Source organism: Acanthochromis polyacanthus, chromosome 22, assembly GCF_021347895.1.
Source record: "Acanthochromis polyacanthus isolate Apoly-LR-REF ecotype Palm Island chromosome 22, KAUST_Apoly_ChrSc, whole genome shotgun sequence".
Lineage (NCBI taxonomy): Eukaryota > Metazoa > Chordata > Actinopteri > Pomacentridae > Acanthochromis > Acanthochromis polyacanthus.
Genome location: NC_067134.1, coordinates 18,223,133 through 18,247,338, shown reverse-complemented (window position 1 = coordinate 18,247,338; position 24,206 = coordinate 18,223,133). Strand labels below are relative to the sequence as shown.

The window sequence follows — 24,206 nt, the reverse complement described above, 5'->3', positions numbered from 1 at the left end:
AAGGACAAAAACAATCACATTATGGCAGTCTAGACTTCGGCTGCGCATAGGACCTGTTTGTGACTTCTTCTGTCTTTGACAGCCTGTCAGTCACTTAGTGATGAAAGTGCTTCATGAAGTAGATTATTTTCACAAATCAATTATCACTCTTATCTCCTGTGCTTGTTCGAAGGAGAAAAATTCTTGATCTTGAATGAAATAAACAAGCAAATGAGGACTGGAGGATGCTATCGTGCCTTATGTTTTCTAACACATCTCTAATTTCATAAAAGGCAGATTTAGATGGCATGAAGGAGGTGAGCGTTGTGGTTTGATCATGCATGAGCACCTATTTTTTTTCTTTGTGCACTCACTCTGTTGTTCCGTCGCTCATCTGCCAATAAGCTTATCTTAGATTTGCCTGAAGCAAACTGTATTATTGCAGTGTTTCACTGTTCTGTTCAGTAATAGGTGGAATTTCAGGTGGTGGCTCGATCTAAGTCAGTGGGAGTTAGCTGTAGCCTTGTCGTCTTGTGTGGAAAGCAGGGTGCCAGCTTTAATGGGAAGGTAGCCCAGTGAACAGCTCGGCTGCTCAGCGGCCAGCGCCTCCCCATCGACTCTCCACCTGGTCTTTGAGCACCTAGCTGGCTGCAGACATGTCGCTCCTGTCCCCCATCTTCTCCTCCTCCCTGTTTGTCGCCTCTCTTTCTCCTTCACTTTCTTTCTGCCTCCTCTGCGCTCCTTTCTTTTCGGCTTTTCTTTCGCACCGCTCTACCTCCCGCCCTCCCCGCTTTCTCATCTTCCTCCCCGGTCTCCTTCCATCTATCCCATGTCCCTGTCTGCCCTTTCCTCCTCCTCCTACCCCCGCCTCCATCCTAAAGCAGAGTAGCTAATGAAGAGCCCCATTTAGCCGGTGACTTTGGTTCAGTCAGCGCTCCGTAGTGCCGGCCGGCCTCGGCTGCCGTGACTGGCTGTTGAGGCTCTGACATCACACAGGGGCCAGCTGTTGATTTGGCGCTGTCTCCAAGGCTGGCTGGCTTGATGGGTTGTGGCAGGTAGACTTGTGCTCACACAGCGCTCTCCCTCCCTCCATCCATCCCGCTCTCTCTCTCTCTCTCTCTCTCTCTCGCTCTCGCTCTCTCACTCTCTTTGTGACACCCACTCCCCCTCGCCCTCTCCCTTTACACTCTCCTCTCCACGACTTCCACTCTCACTCAGTCGAGCGAGCGTACAGGAGGCGGCAGGCAGCTGCTGAGGAGCGAGCTGGAAGGCGACTCCAGCCTCCTCTCCAGCAAATTGTGCCTCCTGTACGATGGAAACTAAGCGGTCACGTAGCAGAAGGGATGGAGGGCAGAGCTGCCGGGCAGGTACGTCCTGCAGCTTCCAGCCACTTTGGTAGTGAGCAGACAGGGATCATGCATGCCTTCTCTCATTTCTCATGCACTGTTAATATTCCTTGTGCTTCTTTTTCTCCTGCTTTTTCAGCGTTCTCTTTGTTATGTGCCTCTGAGGCTGTTGATTTTTCTGCTATTTCTAGCCAAATAACGCATGTTCTGTTCACTTCTGTTAAAAACCTACAAGACGAGACAACCTCCTCGAGCTTTTCTGCCTCTTTTACCGTCGCATAGCATCGTCAGTAAACAACTGTGCAGTCTCTTTGGCTTGTTAAACTAAGCGCAACATGAGATTTGGTGGGCTGTCAGCGCCGTCTTACTCGCTGAGCTGAGCCAGAGCTTTCGAAATCTCTTGGCTAGTTTGCCAGTGCTGCTTCTGCTTTTCATTACAAGGATAATTAACCGAGATCAGCCAATAAGAGGCTCCACTCTGCATTGTTCTCTAGCCAAGCTCGTCCTCTGTCTCCCGTTCCCCCTGTTTGTTCTGCAGGTGTTGCAGGCAAATGGACTTTTAATGACTCTAGCAGACTTTTTGAGTTATTCCTCTCTCATAAGGCTCCATAGATCAAAACTGCTAGACTTGCATGTTCGCTTTTTGTGTTTATTGTTTCTTCTCTAATTGCCTAGATTGATATTCCCTGGAAGCTCTCCTGTGGGATAGGTAATGGATTACCTACATGCTCTGCTGTGGATTTAATTTATTAATGCCGGCTGGCTGCGCCTCTGCTGCACCGCACCGCCTTATGCGACCTGGAGGCAGAGCGAGCAGCGCAATTAGAGACTCATTTGTGCCTGTTTATGTTTTTTCTGTTAATTCAGTCTGAGCTATTATAGGCAGTTGCTAAAACTGACACTGCCTCAGTCGCCTTGAAATTGAGGCAGGCAGTGTATGAAAGTGATATAATTTCAGAGGCTTTACCCTAATCGTTTTTTGGTCCAATTATATAGCTCCCCTGTCAGTGCTTTCCTTGCTTTGCAATTAGCAGAAATGGCTCGAAAATGGGAGATTAGTTACTCAGTTAAGCAAAACACCAAAATCAATTTTATTGCGCTGCCATGAATGTGAACCAGCATTAGTAACCTAATTAATTGTTTATTTGATGCCTGATTTTATTAGTCAGGGTGCATGTCCTGCCATCTGCACAAGCCGACTTATTCTAAATCTCTTTTGTTGGTTTGGAAGTCGGCAGTTAATTGCACAGCCGGGGAATGTTGGGCTGCTTTTGCTGTGTTTCCTGCGGTTTGAATGCAACGTTGGCGAGATTCGGCCAAACAGAAGTGGCAATTTTTATTCGGAAATGGCGAGCAGGTGACACAAAGCAGACATGGCATTACCTTTGTAACTGTGTCTCAGCTTTTGTCTCGCAGTGCTCCGCTGAATAGAGCTCTGTTTAGTATTCTACATGACTGCAGACAATATCCCAGCTGTTTGGCACCGCTCCTGCCGTTGTCCTTTTTATGTGACACTTGCAAAACCCCATCAGCACCAATAAAGCGTCAAATTATTTTCCAGTGTGTCTCTTCTGCGTCTGCATGCAGAGAGCAACCCTAGCTTATTTTTTTTATCGCTCTGGCACTTAAAAATCAGCGACGCGATGGGTTTTCTTCAAGATCAGAAGCTTGTGAAGGTGATGCCTTGTTCTCTTCCACCCCTTCTTTGACTCATCTCCTCGTTCTTTGCCGAGAATAGAGCTGGGGATGGAGTAGCAGATAGAGGGAGGGATTGAGGGTCCTTCACCTCCAGTTGAGCTGGTTATAGCCCAGACAAGAGCCCTGATCCACTCAGAGCTGAGCAGAACGGAGCGGAGGTGTGGGAGGGAAAGGTCAGCCTTTGCAAGAGAGAGGCAGGTGAGTGTGTGTGTGTGTGTTCGTCGCGCTTGTGTGAAGGGGAAACAAAATAAGTACACTGGAGTGTGCTTTCTCTCCCATTCCTCTGTGTGCGTTCCATCACCGACAGGCTCTTACACGCTTCACAGTGATTGAGAAATTTCTCATTAGCTTGCTATCGAGCATAATTGTCCGTGAGAGTAGTCCGTTAAGAGGCCGGCGTGTGATTAACTGGGCTCAGTTGACGGCCACCCGCATGACCTCGCTGTGGGTTTTTCAAGAATTAATTTCCATCAAGAATATATGTGCGGGAGGAGGAGGAATGTGTGTTTGTATGTGGCTGTGTTCCACCAAATCAAGCTGGATGATATTTGAAATAATGATGTGTCACTGGCATTTTTTTTCTTTGCAATTATGAGTAATTATTTCTATGTTGGCTGTATTCTTCTAATTGAGCGTATCTGCATTTGAATATATTCATGAATATATGCTGCATGCAGATGGGTAGGTTTGACGCGTCTGTGTGTTTGTGTGAGGCTGCTGATATGCCATCGACCGTGGCGATAAAGGTGGCGTGACACTGAACGATGCCCGAGGGAGCCTCTTTAAGGTTGCTGCGCTCTGCGGCTGCTGTAATACCAATGAACCACTCCCTGTCAGCTCCAGTACAATACTGGAGGACGCACAGGCAGGCGGAGCGTCTCCACAAGTTCACTGCTGCGTGTGTTTTGCAGTGTTAGGGTGTGTTAGGAGCTGTTAAGCGCCTATCAAATGGGGATGCTTCTCTGTCTGTGCCTGTCAAAACATTTTTCTAAGGGGGGGGTGTGCATTGTTTGCAGCATTAGTATTCAGTGTTTACTGCACACACACGGGCTCGGTGTGAAGTCCTGCAGCCAGCCGGCTAAGCCGTGGCTGCACCGTCCGCTCAGCAGCTCTGGCCATAAAACCTGGAGTGCCCACAGCCAGACTCAGCCACACCACTGTCAGAGCAACTTTTACACTGTGTGTGTGTGTGTGAGATAGCTGCAGGACCAGCGCTGAATTACAGAGCAGGCTCCACATTTTTCCATTTCAGACATTTAGCTGGCACTACATTCGCAGCGGCTTGAATTGGCACCACTTCTGCTTTCAACTAGGAGCAACGAGGGCTAAATCTCGCACCACCAGCACCGAGATGATACTCCTGTCACACATGAACAACCATGTAAAAAGTGCTGGGTGCGTTTGGAAAGAGATGGGAGTGGGAAAAAAAAAAGGAGAGCAGAGGGGGTAAAGATAAAAGCATCTCAGAGCAAGAGGAAAAAGATACAGGTTAATCTGTCTTCAAATGGTAAATGTACAGTTATAGATATTCAGGCTACAAACTGCATTTAGCAGATTTTGCACTTGCCACATGTAACATTGATGAATGGATCTTGCCTTGGGTGTCAATCATGCATCGTGCAAGACGATATTTTCTAAAATGTCAATTGAAGCTCGAAGGATAGAATTCTCATTTTACTAACATATCTTAGATTCTAAATCTTGGATTGTAAGTAACGTCTAACTGTGCTGTTCAAGCCGTTGTTCAAGCATTAGTCACTGCTGGTGGTTCTGTGAGGCAGTTTTGAACAAAAGCAACACACCAAATGGCGCCTGTTCCCTGGCACGTCTCTGCCACCCTTCATCATCTCAGTCTGCAGCTCTGGCTCCAGGCAGAGGTGTCATGAGAAGGAAGATTATAAAGTGAGCAGAGATTCCACTTGACCTTTTTTTTTTTTTTTTTTCCTCCTCCCTTTCCGGATGGCACGGGGGTCGTACCAAGATCGTGTTGGGAGCAGCAGCCACACCTTGGCACCGTTGGGTGCCAGAGTCAGCGTGGCACCTCGCCTGCTCACTGAGACGGAGATTAGAGGAGGAGAGGGAGAGAGAAATGCAGAGAGAAGCCCAGGCATGGTCAGCTGTAGGAGAATGTACAGCATCAAGAGCTGAACCGATGGATCGATTAGTTTGACAGGGAATCAAGTCATTTTCAGCAAAAATTCCAGACATTTTTCAGTGTTTTTACTTTTTTGAGTTTCATATCATTTTCCATAGATCATTTTTATATTTTGAACTGCTAGTCAGACAAAAGAAAGGCATTTAAAGACCTAAGTTTGGGCTTTAGGAAATTATAATGGCAGCTTTTCTGCATTTTCTTGCATTTTATAGACCACTGAACAATCGAGTAATAGTGTAAACAGCTAAGAGATTAATTTGAAATGCAAATAATCATTAGTTGCAGCCCTAATCTGATGTTTAGCAGCCTCATTTGGCAACTACACCCAACTGCAGCCAGTGAAGTGAGCCACAATGCCACATTTTCACAATTTAGAGAAGGAACATAGCTAATTAAGGCAGCAGTTTAACAGCAGCGTGGAACAAAGTGAATGGAAAAAAACAGATTTCGTAATAAAGATGGAAATCACTTTTTTTTTTTCCCCGCTCCAATATTGTGTCAATATTTTGCAGCTCTGCTGTTGTTGCTGTTTTCAGATGTCTGCCCCTGCCCAACCAGTGTCACCCTGTAGTTCAGCTAGAGAGGAATTTGCTGGAAAATAGAGATTGTACGCTAGACGATTTGAAATTTATGTGCCACCAAATGGCAGAGGATTTTGAGCTGAGAAATGCTATCTTCTCCCGCTGCTCTCTGAATTCCTAATGCTTGGTTTTTACGAGGTTGGCAGGGGTGCCTTCTCCTGTTGCCTCCGCCGCACTCCCAATCTCTGTGCTCATCCATAATTTATGGCGCATCGGCACGCATAGGCCCAGAAATACACACTCACCACACTTTTACTTTTTGCTCCGGCACACAAATATTTCAGAGTTGCTGACATCCTGACTGCTGTCAGTCCACGTGACCTCCGTGACAGAAGCGCTGCGAACCCCTGACCCCAAACATCACAGCACTAACCCCGTGCCTCTCATGGTTGCAGGTCAGCAGGGGTCATGAGGGTGACAGAGGCCCCGCTTGCTGTTCAGAGCAGCTGAAGCAGACATGGGCAAAGAAGTCTCGGATGGCATCGGTAGGCTCAGCCTCATCGACTTCACCAGCCACATCCTCCTTTGCCGCAACCACCACTGGCTACGCAACAAGTAAGTCTTTTGTTTCTTTTTCAACAAGAATAGTCAGTCAGAGAAGTCAAATTTTAACCAAATTTACATAAAAGTGGGCACAGAATACATGGTATTTCCATTCATTACTCTTGTGCGACAGCTAGCGGCGCTAATTCTCCGAACAGAAGGCCTTAAACCTTCCAGATGAAATGCACAATGAGATGACGTAGCTGAAAAAGTGCTAGCTACACCTCAAGCAGTGATGACGAGACATGATGGAATTTCAACAGTTGTGCTTATTTATTTTGCACCTTTCAACACTGATTTTTTTTTTTGTCTTTAGCTATTTTTAGTTCATTCAGGGGACATTAGTGCATGCTTTTATTACTGATAGACTGCTTTTGCACCTCAGCCAAATGTATAAACAATATACCATAGTTGGACTTCTGCATATTGCTGGTCGTTCTGAACACACATTTCAAATGTGCATATAAATGGTGAGTGGAGACACTTCAGTAGAGGTGGGTAGCACATCCACATTTACATGCTAAGTGTATCTCACAGAGTGACAGATTTTAGTAGTGTTTCGCTTGTGACTTAACAAGAGACTTTTTGTCATAAGGTGATAAATGAGAACACTGGACTCAACCCTAGCTCCACCAGAATATAGCAGCATGTCCTGTTCAGACTGTTAGTCTCAGACATCATCGTTTCTAAATATTCTGCACTTTAACTGTCCAGTAGTTGTGCAGCCTTTTTTGTATCCAAACATTTAATACAGAAAAAAAAAAAAACATTTTCTTGTTTCTTTTTGTAACCTGCACCGAACCCTACTGCTACAGCCTTTTACAAGATCACTTATCATTTATCACATCCTGCCATCACACAGCAAGCTAAAAATAAGCAATACGTTTTCCTCTTAATCTGACAGGACCCTGCTGTTATAGCCTCTACAAAAGCACTTTAAGTTTCACCTTCTAACTATAAAACAGTGTCAGTAAAACCCCTTTGCAGGGTAGCAGTTGTGATAAGAAAACTACGACCTGGCTAACTGGTGTGTTTTCTAATAAATATATCAATTAAACTTTTGGACTTTTAGTAATTTTAATGTTTTTAGGCAGAAAAGATTCCAAATCAAAGCTAATGACACTGCATTAAAACTTTGTATTTGAACATACGTTACTGTCAGACTTAGCAGGATGCTTTAGCAAAATGTTAACTTGAAATAGGTAGAGAAGCTTAATATGCACTCATACTTGTAGAGCAGCTAAGAGAGCAGAAATCATTTGAGATCAAGCTGAGCAGTTGTCCTGCAAAGTAGCTAAAGTTGGAAGTGGGCAGCATCTACTTGTGCAGCGAGAGGATCATTCACAATATGACATTACAAAGTGAAGAGAATCAAGAATGTCTTTAGATACACATATATAAGATGGTGATGTCTGTCTTCAGCCTCTCTCTTAAGAGACCAATTTGCTACTCCCTAAATTCCTTAATGTAGCACTAAGGACCAAATGATGATGCAGATTACTTATGCAGTCAAAACATCAGGGATTCTAAACAGGCGCACGTTGCAATTACCTCAGCCGCGAGAGACGAGACGGTGAAATGCGGATGGATCAAAGTCTGAAGCCAAATTTAGTCCAACACTCCAGTCCCATGATAAAATGTGTTTGGGAGAATGAATGATTCGGTGAGGGACAAAATGGCTATCCATCACAAGCCCGGCTCTTGAAAATATCTGTCCAATATTGCAAATCTTCAACAGAGCGACTCAAGAGACTTCACTCATCAAAATGTCAGCAACAGACACTAAATATTCAAAGGCGTGCACAGCACTCTGGAGTATTAAGCTGTTTTCCTTCAGAATGTAAAAATAATGTAAAGCAGCAGCCGGCGTTGCTTTTGTCAAACCTCTGACAGGTCATTGAAATTCAACGTCTGGCTCTCCAGTGCCCTGCTAAATTTTAGCTAACCTCTTAGCCTCACACAGGATTGGGTTAGCGGTACATTTACCCAGCAGAGGAGCACCAAAGAGCGGCGGACCTCACTTGAAGTCAATTACTCTGACATGGAGGAATTGGATGCCACCTTTTTAAAGAGAGCCGCTCTCCCGCTCGCTGCCTCAGCTCTTCTGGGACAGAGATAAACAATCAAGTCTCAGCCAGCCGCTTTGCCGCTCAGCAATCAGATAGGAAAATGGCTCTGATCACTGCCGGACAAATAGGTTGAGGCCTCGCTGATTGGCTGAAGGCTGGAACACACACGCAGCCAGTCACGTACACACTGAAGCACAGCATAAGTGCTGTCATGTGTGGATCCAGTTTTGATGTGCAAAGTAAATTTGATGAGCCCGTTTCTAATTAACCTATTAATCATAGCTCTCATGTACCAGATGTCTGCCCTCCCTTCTCGCGGGCCTGCGTCTGTGTGTGATTGTATGTTGCGCTGCATGGGGCCTGGCTGCATAATTGGGGCATATCGCAGGATGAACTCACACCAGGGCTTCAACACAGGGAGGTCATGATATTACACAGACACGTCCTACAGCAGACCATAGGTGCAAAGCAACTTATGCTCCTACATTGGAACCATGTACGGTTCTTTTATGTTGAAAACTCCTCTTACTCTGCTGATTTAGGCAGACATCTTCTCAAAAAACCTACATGTTTTATGCCCAGTGTTTGAACCAGTCATTAAATTAACTCCAGTCTTCTTTGCTGTTAAGTCTATTCACTCTACCTTCATGTTATACACACTTTCTACGGTAAAATGAGGATATGGGTATTTCACCTTTCCATATCTTTCTGCTGAAATATTATTTTTGTGCACTTTAAACTCATAATTCAAATTTTTGGATGACTATGCACAAAGATTGAATTTAAAAACTTTACTTTCATTCAGTGTTAATCGAATATAATGGGAATTTAGTATTATGACTGCATCGGGCTTTAAATGTGAGCCGATACCAAATCAAAAACTTTAATGGATAAGTAACACCAAATGAACTTTAATGCTAAATAAACACTTTTCTATGGCGGCTGGGAGTTGGCAGTCTTCTACAACAGCCTCCCTCAAACCACTACAATCTATATTTGTTTTGCTACAGGAGCAAACTGTGCTCCTGCAGCATCTTGTCCAGCCGTTTCCATTGTGTCAAGCTGAACAGCTGCAGAGCTGTGAGACGGTGCAGAGAGAAAGTAGTGACTGATGACCAAAGACTGTGCTCATGACACCAACTGCATCCCACCGCCTGCTGCTGTATAGATCTTTGTCATCGCAAGTTTTTTAGTTGTCAAACCCGGTCTCACTTAAAAAATAATGACTGAATTCTATTTTGATCATCAGCCATTAGTAATATTATTTGTAACGCGTGTTTTTTTGTTGTTGTTGTTTTTTGCTGTGTTGGGACTGTTTCAAAATTGTGCTCAGTCAAGTCAATGCACTTTCATACATTTCAGGGTTATTGCTTTTGTTGTGTTGCTGCTTTCTCTATCAAAATAATACCGCCAATAAAACAAAGGAAAACAAATAGTAAGCACTTCTCGAACTAAGATGTGAGCGGAGGAAGAAGAACACGTTTTGCAGTGGGCATGAGCTCATAATCCAATGAGAACAAGTAAGTTTTATTTGTTACTTTATATACTGTAGCTACGGTATCAAACTTATTCACCAATGTTTTCTTTAAAGCTTGGGTAGGCAGTATTTTAGTTTTTAATGTGTGCATCATAGTTCAAATATTAAGCACTAACCTTCCAATATGGTCATTTTGCTAGTATGAGAGGAAACTAGATTTCTGCATCTTGTCTTGCCTCCATTTTTTGACTTTAGAGAATCAAACCATGACAGTAGACTTCAGCCAATCACAGCGCTTTTTACTCAGATCAGGTGAGGTCAGATAAACAACAACAAAGTCCGCATTAAGAGTCGGATGTCATGCCACAAGGAGTTAGACTTTCACTCTGAAGAAAAGGGTTCAAATCACATGAAGCCACAAATAAATGTTGAGTTTTAGCTGGACTATATTTGCATGTTTGAAGTGTGGCCTCATGTAGTTACATGGGCTGAAAACAAAGAGGAAAGAGCTGTATATTTCCCTGTCATTCATAGACAGCAGTGCTTTTGTAATGATTGCTGTTGTTGGAATATGAAGAAATAGATAAATGATCAATTCTAAGCTTTTTCATCTTTTCCACAGTCTAAAGAAGAGTCATGATGACTAATGAATGATCTCTCCCCAACTCTAGAAAGCTGCTCATCCATTAATCTTTACCTAGTCATCCCTTTAGAGATACAGAAAATTCAGGATTTGCATCATTGTTTTCTGAAGTTATTTCTGAGCTAATAAATCTAATCCAGTTTATGGTAAAAAATGCATTGTTATGGTGGTATTTACACATTCACATCACATGTTATTTCAGAGAACTGCAAATACAAATTTAGATAGAACACAATGTAAGTTTAAAGGTAGCAGAGGGATGCTGGGGCTACGTCACCCCAAAATGCATAAACCAACAGGGGACTCTAATTTAAAATGATGTCAGACACAATACCTGAGAAGTCACAAATTGGTGCATAAAAAAATCACCAGAATCCAAAATGCAAATGATTAACACTTAAAGTGTTCTGAAGAGCCACATTTAATCTAGTCTTCATGAAAACACCTTCAAATCATGGAGAACTTCAACATGTGGAGTCTGTCGTTCTAATATGCAACCTATATTGTTATCATTTTCGATGTTTCTTAACTTCCATCCTTCAGAGAAACGACCTCTCATGGACACATTCCTGTCTTCCAGGTTGTCTGTATTTGCCAGCATCTCCCTGTAAGACTTTGCAATGAGAATGTCCGATACCGTTGACACTGAAACGATGAAGGTTTCCGAGGCCGCCGACACGGTGTCATCTGCGAAAGACAACGCCACCAAGTCCGAGGTCTCTGACCAGAGCCAGAGCAGCAGAGATGAACACGGCAGCAACAATAAGAAGGACATACAGGTAAAGAGCTGAAAGCAGACCAGCCCAAAAACTCTCCAGTAACGCATCTTTCATATCCACCACTGATGGGTACTTTATAGACCGAATGATTGAGCACTTTTGTGAAAAGAAGTGTCAGTCTCAGATATTCTCTTAGCCTTCTGACTGGACTCGGACTGAGCTGGGGACACTTGACAGCCTCTCCAAACATTTTCACTCTTCCTCTGCTCTCATTTCCATTAAAATTCACTAACGGTCAACGTCAAACACCAACTGCCCTGGGGATCTCCTGTCACCCGCGGCATTTGAGATGATTTTCCCAGCTTCTTCGGCAGGGAAAATTATTCCTGAAAAGTGTAATCTGCACTGAGCGAAATAATAATGCGGGGCCAGTCAGAATGAGACGGCTTCATGCCTGGCTGCCGAGAATCCTCCAAGTTGTAAAGATCATCTGGTTGTGGAAAGTAGTTACATGTGGTCCATGGGAAACATTTAAGTGGTGATCTGCCTGGGATTCACGACAGCTGAGATCACTCTCAGATAAACTGCTAATTAATTAGGTCTCTGTGTCATTGCAACGTTGTGCTTTGGGACTGCAGAGAATTTGCACTTTTTAATTTGACTTTTAAAGGAAAAACTGATGGTTTGCGCTCACAGAGGAATGGACATTAAAAGCGAAAATAGTGAAACCACGTGAAATCTCAGGGTATGGTCAAAAAAAATCCAGGAAAGAAAAAGGATTGTCTCTTTGGCTGCAGCCTAAAAATAGGATTCAGGCCAATCTGGCCTTGTGGTTGGAGGCAGGGAGAGCGAGGGAGTCAGGCAGGCGGATAATCGGAGCTCAAATCCTGGCTTATCTACCAACTTCCTGCGTCTATGTTACCCTGAGGAACAGAATGACACCAGCATGGGGGGAGCAGCGGGGGAGAGAGGAGGGGACACAGGAAGAACAGGGAGGGAGAGATGGGTGGAGAGGTTGTAAGAAGGAGGGATTAGGATGAGGAGGAAGGTAAAGAACATGAGAGACACGATGTTGGAGGATGTCTGAAAGAAAGGAACGCTGAGGCAAAACAATAAGGAAGCAGGAGGATGGAAGTGGGAGGGCATTTCTCCTCCTTAAATTATTCTTCTCAGCTGCCGAAAGAAATCCTCTTATTAGTTCAGGCAGAATATGTTTAGTCAACGTAACTAGCTTTTCACCAAATTTGAGAGTCGCAGTTGTAATTTAAAAGGCTGTAGACTAAGGTCACTGTCATTTGAAGCTACATCTGTCTAAAACAGACTAAGTAAAAACCCTCTGAGCCTTGAAATGCTAAGAAGCAACTGTCAAAATGACACCAATTATCAGAGCTCTACTTTATATTATTGAAACAAATTGCTTTCTGAATCAATTTTAGTATCTAAACAAAGCCTGTGTCCTCCTTCTTTTATGCCTCACCTTAAATTGACTTTGCATGTTTTGCTGCCTCCTCTGGTGTGTTTTGTGCGACCTCTACAAATGTAGGTTACTTCTCATTCTCCTCCTTTTTCTAAAACTCACCCTGGTATAATTATTCTCCGGTCAGAGGAATGCCAGGATGTGCTGACGGCACCGACACCGCCGACCTTTCCGCTCGTAATTTTCAGCTGCAGAGGAGGCTGCAGCTAATTCCATCGCTCTGTGTAAGGGCACCAGTTAAATGCCTGAAATGTTCATTGTGAGGGAAATGGAGGAGGCAGCGGTAACTCAAACAAGCGAGGGGGAGTCGGAGGGGGATGGAAGAGCATTCCAACAGAGGTAAGAGGAGGAGGAAAGACCGGGTGACTTTGCCACCATCTGCCTCCAGCTCCGTCCTCTGCGGCAGGACAGGTGGCTGGTGGCCGCCCTACTTCTGCTGACTTCAGCCCTTTCCCTCTCCCCCTTTCCCGTTCCTTTATCTCCTGCCGGCATTGTTCATTCCCCACCGGCCCCACACCGCTCAATTAGCCGGTGTAGCGGTGCGCTCACAGTCCCAGCCCTCCGCTCCCCCTCCTCCTCCACATCCAGATTACCTGATATAGAAAAAGGGGCGCGGCAGGTCACAGGCGTTGGAGACGGGTGAACAGCGGCCCATTTCAATTTTTTATAGGTGTTATTTGGCCCTCAAGCTCAGTGAGGGAGGGGAGGGGTTGTCCTTTTGATTTTTAGAGGACAGGTGGGAAGGACAGAGCTGTGTGTGTGCACCAACATGTGTGTGTGTGGATGCATGTTGGGATTAGGAAGCAAAGGACTGGGCTCTGTTACAATTTAGACTGAAATGGTTCTTGCCAGGTCTCCCCCTTCCTCCCTGCCTCCTCCCTACGCGTGCTACTGAGAGACCTTCTGTTTATACGTACACATGCACACACACACAGCCACCAATGCGTGAAGCACAGAGGCACCGAGCTGTCTCACACACTGTTGGGTGGCCGGCCCTCTCTCTGCTTTCTGCAGCTCACCTCCAGCGCCTGGAGGTGAGCTGCAGAGTGGCGCTGACAGCTAAATGGAGCTGGGAGCAGCGCATAGAACTGACCCGAATCCCTCACCAGCCGAACGTATGGCTTTTGTTTTTCTGCAGGGTGTGTGTTTGAGAGTGTTTGCACAAGAGGAAAGGGCACCGACGGTGCTGCCGCTTTGGTAACATATGCTCTGCAGAAATTAATTCATGCTCCCAGGAATCCTCAGCGTCACAGGATTTAGTTTTGTGCTCAGTTTGTGAACAGGAAGGTTATTTATTTGTTTATTTTTTTTAGCTTGTATGAATTTTCCCAGCCTCTTTCACAGAGGTAGAAGCATGCACAGAATGTAGGCCAGTCATATTTAATTCAAAATTCTTGACTTTTAAAGTAACAATCCTCTTTTCCCCACCTTTCTGTAGTTTGTTTGATTTTTATTTTTTTTCCTGCACCCCTCCCCTACCTATGGACAGCCTGTGAAGTACTCAAAGGTACGGTACGCTCGACATGCATGTTGTACAGGGATGCTCCGACATGTCTCGTGCACTTGGATTGCGTTGGAAGTTGTACTTGTGTTTTCTGTCAAGCAAGTTGTCGTTGCTGCAGATGTCTAAAATTACTCCGCTGCAATATGCTGAGATTCCATTAAATGAATGATAGCAAGGCCTACGTTGTGAATTATGCCTGAGAATACAACTAGTCTGGACATTTACTCTGTGCTTGCTGCATTGATGTTCCCTCGGGAAAAGCATATGAGAAGGGTTTTTGCGAAAATGCAATTTCTTTTTTTGACTTAAGTTTGTTCTGATCAAGTTATTTGAGAAGCTACAGATCGACAATAATCTTGAAAGTGAAAAGCTCAGTCGCTCGGGAAAAGATGTGTCAGCTGAAATGTGGATTATTGAAACTGTATGATTTGCTTGCAAGAATTGATTGTGCTCGCTGGCTGTTTCACTGTTTTTTGTTTTTTTGGTTTTTTTTTTACCTTGGCTTGCCACTGTGATGATTTTGATGCAGTTGTGTGTGCATGGTTTTAACTGTGCCCACCTACCTGCACCCCCTCCCCCCTTAGTCCAACACCAGGCTAAAGCTCGTGCGGAGCCTGGCAGTGTGTGAAGAGTCCTTTCCTTGCCCTATTCCTGAGCCTTCAGCTGCACCTCAGGTAAAAATCTCCCTGAATAACCAGAGTGTATTCATTCATTGGAGATGTGCCGGTTTTAACTCTATATCCTGTTTGAGCGTCCTGTTGATAAGGGTATCATCAGCGTTGAGGTCACTATGAATGCAACCCTGCCTCCAGTAGCAGCTTGGCTTCGATTAACCACAATGATGCAGCTTTTTATCAGCCAAACAGAGAGGCAGGCTCCGAGTCTGTCTGCTTGTAGCTACTTCAACCCTCCAATGCCATCATTAGCTAAGCAGAATATTTAGAAAGCAGCAAGTTTATCGCGGTTGTAGTATTCTGAGAGAAAGCATATATTCTGCTTAACTCCTAGCACAAGACTGCACACAATTCTGATCGGCAAGCTTTGTCTTTTTCTGTTGTCTTTGCCAGTCCATTAGTATGTTCTTTGTACTCTCTGCCCTCACATCTACTAGCATACATGAATCTACTGCCCTCCAGAAAGTCTTATGGACCAGAGTGGACCCATCATTAATAGATACATCCATTGCTACTTAGTGATTGACGAGTGAAAGCAAATATAAATTTCATATTTCCAGTAGTTTTCTTTTGCTATTTGACCACAGTTGTTGTGGCATTTTGCTCTTTCGCAATGGTTTAATGACACCTGATTTGATAATTGACATCTTTAACTCCTAATTACCATAGAGGATGGACGTATTATTTCACCTTCTTTTCAAACTTTGCACTAACACTACGACTTCATGAAACACGCTCCAATGCTAATATTCCACTATAATTAATGACAGTGAAGAGAAGTTTGTAAACTGTTCATTTGTGCCACACAGATCTGCTTGATTAATCTGTTAAGTACTTGATTAATACATTACTTGTTTGACCTTTTAAATGTCAAAAACTGATTTTAAAAAACGTCAATCAGCCCACATTCCACGGAACATCACAGACTCCTGCTAAAAAAGCCAAAAACCCAATAATGAAAAGGTGGAAGCAGCCAAACCTCCAGTTGCAGATAATCCTTTGATATCTGCCCGAGTGGGAACCTTAGAGAAAGCAGTTGGTGCTTCATATTCAGGAAGGAAAAAACTAACTAAACATATTTACATTTAAGCAGCTGGAATTGAAGGATTTTAACTTTTTCCCTCTTAAAAAATCATTAAGATTAATTTACAATCGAAGTAGTTGGTGAATGATTTAATACAGTAGTTGGTAACTAATTGCTTAATTGTTGCAGCTTAACTAAAACAGGCCGTTTTTCTGCATGTAATTGCGGCATAAATGAACACAAGTGGATGCACAGAATCTAGAAGAAGCTAAAAGTAATTTAAAAACCAACTTGCTTTTGTTGAAGATGTTTTGTGCATATAGTTTAACATCTGTGCTATAGAGATAATAGAGTGAGGAAAATTTGCCATGTTTCAGCTTTAGTCGTCTATCAGGGCTGTTTTATAAACATAGTGATGATGCATTTTATCACCATATTTTCGGCTACATTAACCGTAACACAAAATTTGACACCGGCACATCTCTAACTACAACCACACTCTGTTCACATGGACTACAGTTTTCTGTTTAAAGACTGTAAACTTCATCTCAAGCTCAGTGTGATGTAGGTGTTCTCTGGTGCTTCAGCCCAGTTGGTGAAGCTACAGCGCTGAAAGTGCTGACCTGGGATCAGTTCTTCATTTTAGCTCATTACAATCGAGCAGATAGAGCTCAGATGCTTGATTAGCAGCCTTCATCTGACAGCTATGATTAAATACCTGGCCGCGGTCGCCCGGTGAAAGCATCACATCATCAAAACAGAAAGTGCGGGGCTCCAGCAGCGAGCCGGCCGTTACTCTGCTAAATCGACTCTTCTTCGACGTCGTATCTGTGGGCAAAGCCCCCCTCCGATCAAACTTTCTCCATTACATGCCACCGTGCACCGCTCCTGGCATGCTTTCACACACACCCACGTACACACAGGTGAATGTGTTCCAGGCGTTTCAGCCAGTCAGCACCGAGCTCCATAACCAGAGGGCGGTGTTATTCCCACAACAGTCTCGCATCGTCTGCACTCACACGACGTCCTGTATTACTGCCATCAATCATGTCGAGGAAATTACAATTTCCACACGTCAGCTACAGAGAGCTGTGGAGCGCTCTAATTGAATACTCCTGATATTTCCCCCGCTCCCGTTATTGGCCCCGAGGCCGGGACTCCTTCTGCGGCAAACTAACCTAGAGGGGTGAGGTAAAGCAATAAAGAAAGAGGAGGAAAAAAAACACATTAGTGGAGTACACATTCAGCAGCACTGATTCTCAATCAAACCCTTATGATCATCAAATCTGAACATCCCATTGTTCACAATTTTGCATTACTGTCTCCACTGTCAGATAGGAAGGATTAACAAAGGCCTGTATGGATGTATACGCTGTCCAAGTCGTCGCCGCTTCCTGAAAAACTGCATCTGCCCTTACATTGTAGGCCTGGCTGTCAATTCCAATCAGTGGCTGATAGTGAGGGGCCCCTGAATGCTCGTCGTACTTTTTTTGTTTTAGACTGACAGCGTGTTCATTACATATTCACAAGACCATCATTTTCACGCTGTTTTTCCTTTATCTCGAGGTAAATGGATGTCAGGAAACAAATGAGGCAGCTCGCAACAGCTGCACATCAACCAGGCGGCTTCCATGTGATGCCGAGGGTGGCATTAAGTAGCAAACATCAGCGCTCCTTGCCAGGAAAAAAGAATCTTTTTGCTTTGACAAACACACACACACACACACACGAACTCACTGTCACTTCTTCAGCACGCAATCCTAGACTCATTTTCACTTTCTCCCAGTCTCGCACAGGCAATTAGTCAGTCACGTTTCTCATTAGCATATTACATTTTCACATAGATTCAGAGCGCCTTAAAATGAAGGAGAACGCAGTGTCTCATTATCTTGCTCCGCAGCTGTTACAGGGATCAAACTCGTGACCTTTTTCCGGTTATGAGCTGCTCTCCCACCACTAGGTCACCCCTTCTTCTCTCTCATTCATTCATCCTCTCACTCGCACGCTCTCTTTCTCACCGACTGTCTGATGTTAGCTTTCCAGAGTTGTGTTTAATCCACTTACGGTGCACTGGCGACCCCTCTCCTCTGTTCAGCTTTCCTTTCAGCCTGCGCAGAATTGTCTGAAAAGCAAATCAGATACTGCTGTGAGTCGTGTGCGTGAATGTGTGTGTGTGTGTGTGTGTTTTGAGGCAAACCAAGGCTGTTTTTAATAGATTTCACAAAAATCAAAATCCGCACCGCTCTGCAGCCAGATTGCAACACGGTCGATTTTTAGAATTTCTCCAGTTGGCGGGGGATTACAGCTAACTCCACATTCTGTTGAATTTTAGGGAATGGAATGTGCTGTGTTGTTTCATCGCAAATTCATGTTTTATTCAGGTGGTTTAATAAAAACAAGCTAATCTGGCAGATTAATTGCCATAGTAATTTGGAATTCATGAACACAGGTGCATTATTGCTGGCAAGGAAACGGGTTTCAATGATGCACCACAAGAGTTTATTAAGTGTCTTCCAGTGGCCTGTATTGCCCGTGCTATTCTCCAATTAACCCAGAACCTCAGGCAAGATCATAGAGAATTAAATGCCTCATATTTAATGCCGCTTTTCTAAATTAAGGTCTCATGTCTGTTCGTCATTCAGATGAGACCTGGGTCACATTTAGCATTTGGCGCTCTTGTAAAATGTTGACATTATCGCTCTTATGTGTGTTGTGTGCGCTGTTTAGAGTTTCTCAACGGTTTAATCGAGGCCATTTGGAACGCATACACACAGCTGCCCTTTCATTTTCGACTTAACAATTATTTTAAAATGCAAATCACCCACATGCCTGCAGTTTTTTTGACTCGTTTTTCCTCCCCGAACAGGATGGATTCCTTCTCCAGCCCTTTGAAAAGGAAGAACGAGGCGCACAGGACCAAGCTGAGAAAGAGGACAGCTGCGACAAGATGGACAAACCCGAGAAAACGATGAGAAAAATGCTATCCAGAGGTGAGATCCCAAAGCTCATTTCTGAATTTTTTTTTTTTTTTTTTTTTCCGTGAACCTCTTCACCTTCTACTCTACTCCTGCTTCGTATTAACATATTCATGACCTCATATGATCAGGGACAGTCCGGTATATGTGTAATTTTATGTATTTTTAGTTCACTTTCAGTTAAGTCAAACAGATCTACCATCTCGGTCACAGGAGCTGAAATATTTCCATTAGCACCTCAGCTTTCTTTACATCATAAACACCTGGGACCTCATTTATAAACATTGCTTGCACCCAAAGAAGAGCTTGAAATATGCATGTGCCTTTTCCCATCCAAAATTTGTGATTACATATAGAAACAAATGAAAAACAATGTATACAGAATCCATGCCATTCAGCCAAATTACAGCCTCCCAAAATCCTTCACCATGTGAGGACGAGCATCCAGTCCGGAACATCTTCTTTTTTTCTGGTTCACTATCCTCTGGTTTGTCCAAAAGCACTTCTCCTCTGTAAATGATATCTCATTATAGGCTGATAATTGGCGTGATTCAGTTAATTGCGACAAGCTCAAGGTGTGAAGCAATTATACAGATTCCCACAGGCGTATAAAGGTGTCTGCTTCCCTCTGTGGAGCAACACCACTGATGAGGCAGCCGCCAATTATAGAAACCAGACACCCACCGAGGGGAACGAGCTCCGCCGTCCCCCAGACTCCCACCGATGGCTCCTATCCTTTTGTTGGTGCACAGGAGCATGTTTTCTTCATTGTCAACTTCGTTATCCCAACACTCCCTCATTTCTTAAATGGTTCAGCTGGCAGTGTTCCTTGCTGCTGATGCAAGCTGCCAGATTTATTTTTTTCCCCTCTCACTGGTCGCACTAATAACCCATCAAATCGCATTTTCCTGACCAATGTCACCCTCAGTGAAGTTTACCTTTTTGACTTTTCTGTTTTTCCCCTCTCAAACTGTTGAATGACAAGCTGATTAATTTGCATATCAATATTCACAACATGCGTTTGATTAACTGTTTGTCATTAATTTGGGGAGTTAACGGGGTGGAACATTCTAACTTCCTTGTTATTCATATCAAGAAAATTATATTGAGAAAAGTACGTGCAGGTAGACTTAAGACGCTTTTTCATAAATCCTGATTTATTTTGTGATTGGAGAACATCTAGGGTTTGTAAATGAGATGTGTATCGCATTGAATTTGTTGATCACTACATCAGAATGTCTCTGTTTTCATTAGATTCCAGTCAAGACTACACAGATTCAACTGGTATAGACCTCCATGAGTTCCTGGTCAACACGTTGAAGGGCAACCCCAGGTGAGCTCAGAATACTCAGTTCAACTACTGCAGTAAAATACGGACTGTCAGGCGTTTATCTGTTGTGTCTAATGGGTCACAGCAGCATTTAAAATGTCACTATTTAACAGTAAAATCAATTCATGTCAGTGGAGTTGCAGTGATGAGTGGATTCACATCCCCACCACTGACTGTTAGTTAACCATTTTATGTCGTCCTAATAGCCTTCACCTGATATCCATCCTGATAATGCTGGTCTCTATTCACTGTCATGTTCCAATAATGGCAAAAAACATTACTTTGCTGCACAAAAGATTCAGTGGTATAATAGCATGTTTTGATTACCTTTGTTGCCTTACAAGCGAGCTGAACTTTTTACTAAATGCACAAACATTTTTTCTCCAATCATAAGAATGAAATATTTGGAAGTTTCAGTGCAGTTCAATTGTAAAAATCAAATCATGTTGTGAATTGGTGTTTTTCGTTTGCCACCTCAATTAATCAATCCCTTAATTACAGCCTCATCACAGAGGTAAAAATATCATTTTCTAAATAAAACAGAACAAGTACTAGTGGTTGCTAGTTCCCAGCTGGCTAGCATGTTAGCAGTTAGCTTCGAAGGTGCAACACTTGCATTCCAATCCCCGACACCTCGATAGCCAAACATTTTGTAATGATAAATATTTCTGTGCTATTTTCTGCTGTGACCGGTCCTTCAGAAAACTTACAACTGCTGTGTGAAAATTGATGATCTGAGAAGTAAATAGGTTATTAATCATGAGTCCAGTTTTGTGTTCGGACACGTCTCAATTATAGTCTCAACTTTGTTGTTTTTTTAGGGATCGAATCATGCTGCTGAAGTTGGAACAGGACATCTTGGATTTCATCAGCAATAATGAGTAAGAAATTCATTGCAATGTGATTTAACCGGTTTTCATCCTAATAAAACACTGAAGCACCTAGTTTCACTGAGTTAAACTCATTCAACCAGGGATGGAGAACTTGACTAGTTGGCTAATGCTGTGAAATATCAGACTGTTTGTTCATCAGCTGTTTCAGTCACAACTGCTTCATATTCTGCTAAAATGCATCCATCTTTTCCAAAAGGAATCTTTGAACTTATCATTGGTTTTTATTGTCATGTTGTGGGTTATGTGTCATGGATCAATAAACTACTCAGTCTGGATCTAGAATTACTGAGAGTTTCACGTTCTCCTGAACTGAAAGGTTCTTTGCATAGAGTTTGTGACCCAAGAGCTGCCACGAGGTAGAAATGGAACCAACACCAAACTGAAGGTGTAGCTTCACCTGCAAGGCTCATTCAAGTTGGGATAAAACGATGGAAGTCAGGTTCACCAGATTTAACCAGATTTCTCCGTGTTTACCTCTAGAAGCCAAAAGAGAAAGTTCCCGCCCATGAAGTCCTACCACAGGATGCTGTTGCACCGAGTAGCAGCCTACTTTGGCATGGACCACAATGTGGACCCCAGTGGGAAGTCAGTGGTGATCAACAAAACCACCAACACCAGAATGTGAGGATCGTTTTTTTAAATTGTTATTTAGTCGATGCATAAATTCTACACTGATGTTACATGATGGGCCCTTCACAATAAAGCTCTTTGTTAATAGAATATTTCTGCTTGTTAATTGGTGTAGCATTTTCTGCAGCCATAAGCTGTTTCAATTAGATCAGTTGATTTCCTACGCTGCTCGTTGGTTAACATATGTTGCTGTCAGCATCTGCCTGAAATTAAGCTGCCACTAAAACTCTTGTGAATTCCCCCACTGACAGACCCGATCAGAAATTCTCCGAGCACATCAAGGATGACAGGGCGGACGATTTTCAGAAACGCTACATTCTCAAACGAGACAACTCCAGCTTTGATCGAGAAGACAGCACGGTAGGTTTTTTTTTTTTTCCTCTCTCCCCTCACCAAGCTGTCACTTTCATTTCTGACATGTTGGTAAGAGTGGGACAATCTGGCGTCCCTGACATAGCTGCTAAAGAAGCGTGTGTGTGTGTCTCTATGTGTGTGCGGTGTGTCCTTGCCAGATTCGAATGCGTTTGAAAGCTGACAAGAGGAGCAAATCGATGGAGGAGAGGGAGGAGGAGTACCAGCGAGCCAGAGAAAGGATATTTGCACATGATGTGAGAACTGTTTGTGTAGGCGGAGTAGGGGGGTGGGGGGCCATGTTTCACAAATCTTTGTGTCTTTCTATTCATGTGTAAATTCGGTAGATTTCTTGCCGTCAATTACCACTGCTAGATTTATGAATTTATAGACGAGGATGGTCCCATCTGGAGCCACTTCTTTGTGGAGAAGTCAAATTTATAGCTAGACTTGCAAGCACCTGATCAGCCTTATTATGATGTTTAATAGCAAATTGATTAATTCTTCAAATTTATATGATGGGCCATGAGTTGTACCCTGGAACTGATGGTAATTTTCCTTCTCACCCACAGGGAGATCACTTCATACTAGACAGAAGGTAGGTAGTAAAATTGTATTAATCACATCCAAAACGCTATGTCTAATATGGATGATGAATTGTCAGTTAATTGGCCACCATGGCGCTGATTTCATCCTTTTGAAGTGTAACTGAAGCTCTTCAGAAAGCAGCTACTTCACTTTTATGCTTTTCCTGTCAGAGCAGCAATTAGAGTCAGCCCTGCCATGTTGTAAAAAGGTAGATGTCTCATTTAGTCAGCGCCTGTTCTTTAATACCTGCTCTCCTCCCTTCAGTGCTCAGGATGAAGATGCATGCATGAGCACCCAACAGAGGCGGCAAATGTTCAGGTGGGTCCACCCCGTCGCACGTCACTCAGCTCCTTTCAGAGGCAGAGAAAAACCCTTTGAATCGCCGTCTGTCTTGATCGGCTCGCGCAGGAACAGGAGTGCTGATCTGAGGATTTGTTTTTGCTCGTCAAGAAAGCTCCTGTTAAAGAGGATTTTCTGCCCAGGCTTCCTGATGTGGGGTGGCCTGCTCAGATCAAAGCTTTCCAATTAAATCATGATACCGTTTTTATTGTTCTCCCAAAAACATATTTTATTGATAAGCACTGAAGAATGCGTGAGTGTAATGTTTGTTGGGCAGTTCTGCTGTAGCGATACGATATGATCTTATACTGCAGGCTGTAGCATGTTGACAACTCTGTAATCTCGAAATACAGTCTTGGAAAAAGTTATTAGACCACCCTTGTGATCAAAAACGATGGTTATACAATCAAGTACTAACTCCTGTGTGTATCATGTGACTAAAATAGACAGAAAAGAAAACATGGAATGCCTAAAAGCTCTATTTTTGACTGTAGAATGCCAGGGAGGTGTTGATGTAAAAACTGAAGTGGTTTTGGTTGTTATCAAGGAAACCATGGAAAATGGCTAGATACCAGCTCTTAAATGAAACTTTTACAAGTTATTTTGTTGTTATCGTTGTATTTGTCCAAATAAATATACCTTTAGTTGTACCAAGCATTAAAATGAACAATAAAACAAGGTTGGTCTAATATTTTTTCCATGACTGTATGTATTTTTACATTGAAGCAACTTTATGCTGTTGTCTAGTTTTTGGTACATATTATGCGGAAATTAAATTTTAAGTGTTTTGTTTCTCTGAAGAAAACAATTTTGGACAGCTATTCTGTCATATTTCAAGTCAGAATGTCCAAGTTGTCTGCTTCCATCTGTTTTTGTGATATCAAACTGTCTTTAGATGTTTTTAACAAAGCAATCTAAATGTGTCAGCATGGCATCTGGTAAATTTCGATAAGAATTTGTACCATTTTTATGCCTATTCACAGGCAATGGAGACAGTAATTCTGCTTAGTTATACACTAATTTAGCTTGCACTTACTGTGATGCAGTCATTGTAAATCTTGATGTTGTCAGAGATCAAGTCTAGAGCAGAGTCTACAGGGTGGGCCATAAGTTTCCATACATCGGAAAAATAAACATTTTATGTTGGACAACTGTTTTTATTTATATAATGAGCTCTATACGATTTCCATTGTTTCAAGAACACATTAATA

General features: G+C 43.2%; 1 protein-coding gene across 8 annotated transcripts in view; it reads left to right on the top strand.

The window, feature by feature from the left end:
- The window catches only part of LOC110959550 (R3H domain-containing protein 1-like), a 49,370-nt gene that overhangs the window by 2,251 nt on the left and 22,913 nt on the right, over positions 1 to 24,206 (top strand). For 3 of the 8 annotated variants that reach the window (XR_007939120.1, XM_022206436.2, XM_022206443.2), the window contains exons 1-13: positions 1,164 to 1,346; positions 6,155 to 6,314; positions 11,072 to 11,270; positions 14,177 to 14,194; positions 14,776 to 14,865; positions 18,756 to 18,879; positions 20,119 to 20,197; positions 21,016 to 21,075; positions 21,568 to 21,708; positions 21,969 to 22,077; positions 22,230 to 22,325; positions 22,641 to 22,666; positions 22,921 to 22,974. Coding sequence is in view for 7 of the 8 variants with exons in the window: in XM_022206436.2 (XP_022062128.1) it covers positions 11,112 to 11,270; positions 14,177 to 14,194; positions 14,776 to 14,865; positions 18,756 to 18,879; positions 20,119 to 20,197; positions 21,016 to 21,075; positions 21,568 to 21,708; positions 21,969 to 22,077; positions 22,230 to 22,325; positions 22,641 to 22,666; positions 22,921 to 22,974 (956 nt within the window). In the remaining variant the exon portion in view is untranslated. Of the gene's footprint in view, positions 1 to 1,162; positions 1,347 to 6,154; positions 6,315 to 11,071; positions 11,271 to 14,176; positions 14,195 to 14,775; positions 14,866 to 18,755; positions 18,880 to 20,118; positions 20,198 to 21,015; positions 21,076 to 21,567; positions 21,709 to 21,968; positions 22,078 to 22,229; positions 22,326 to 22,640; positions 22,667 to 22,920; positions 22,975 to 24,206 lie in introns of those variants that run through there. The other 5 variants (XM_022206441.2, XM_022206438.2, XM_022206437.2 and 2 more) reach the window with 4 other exon arrangements.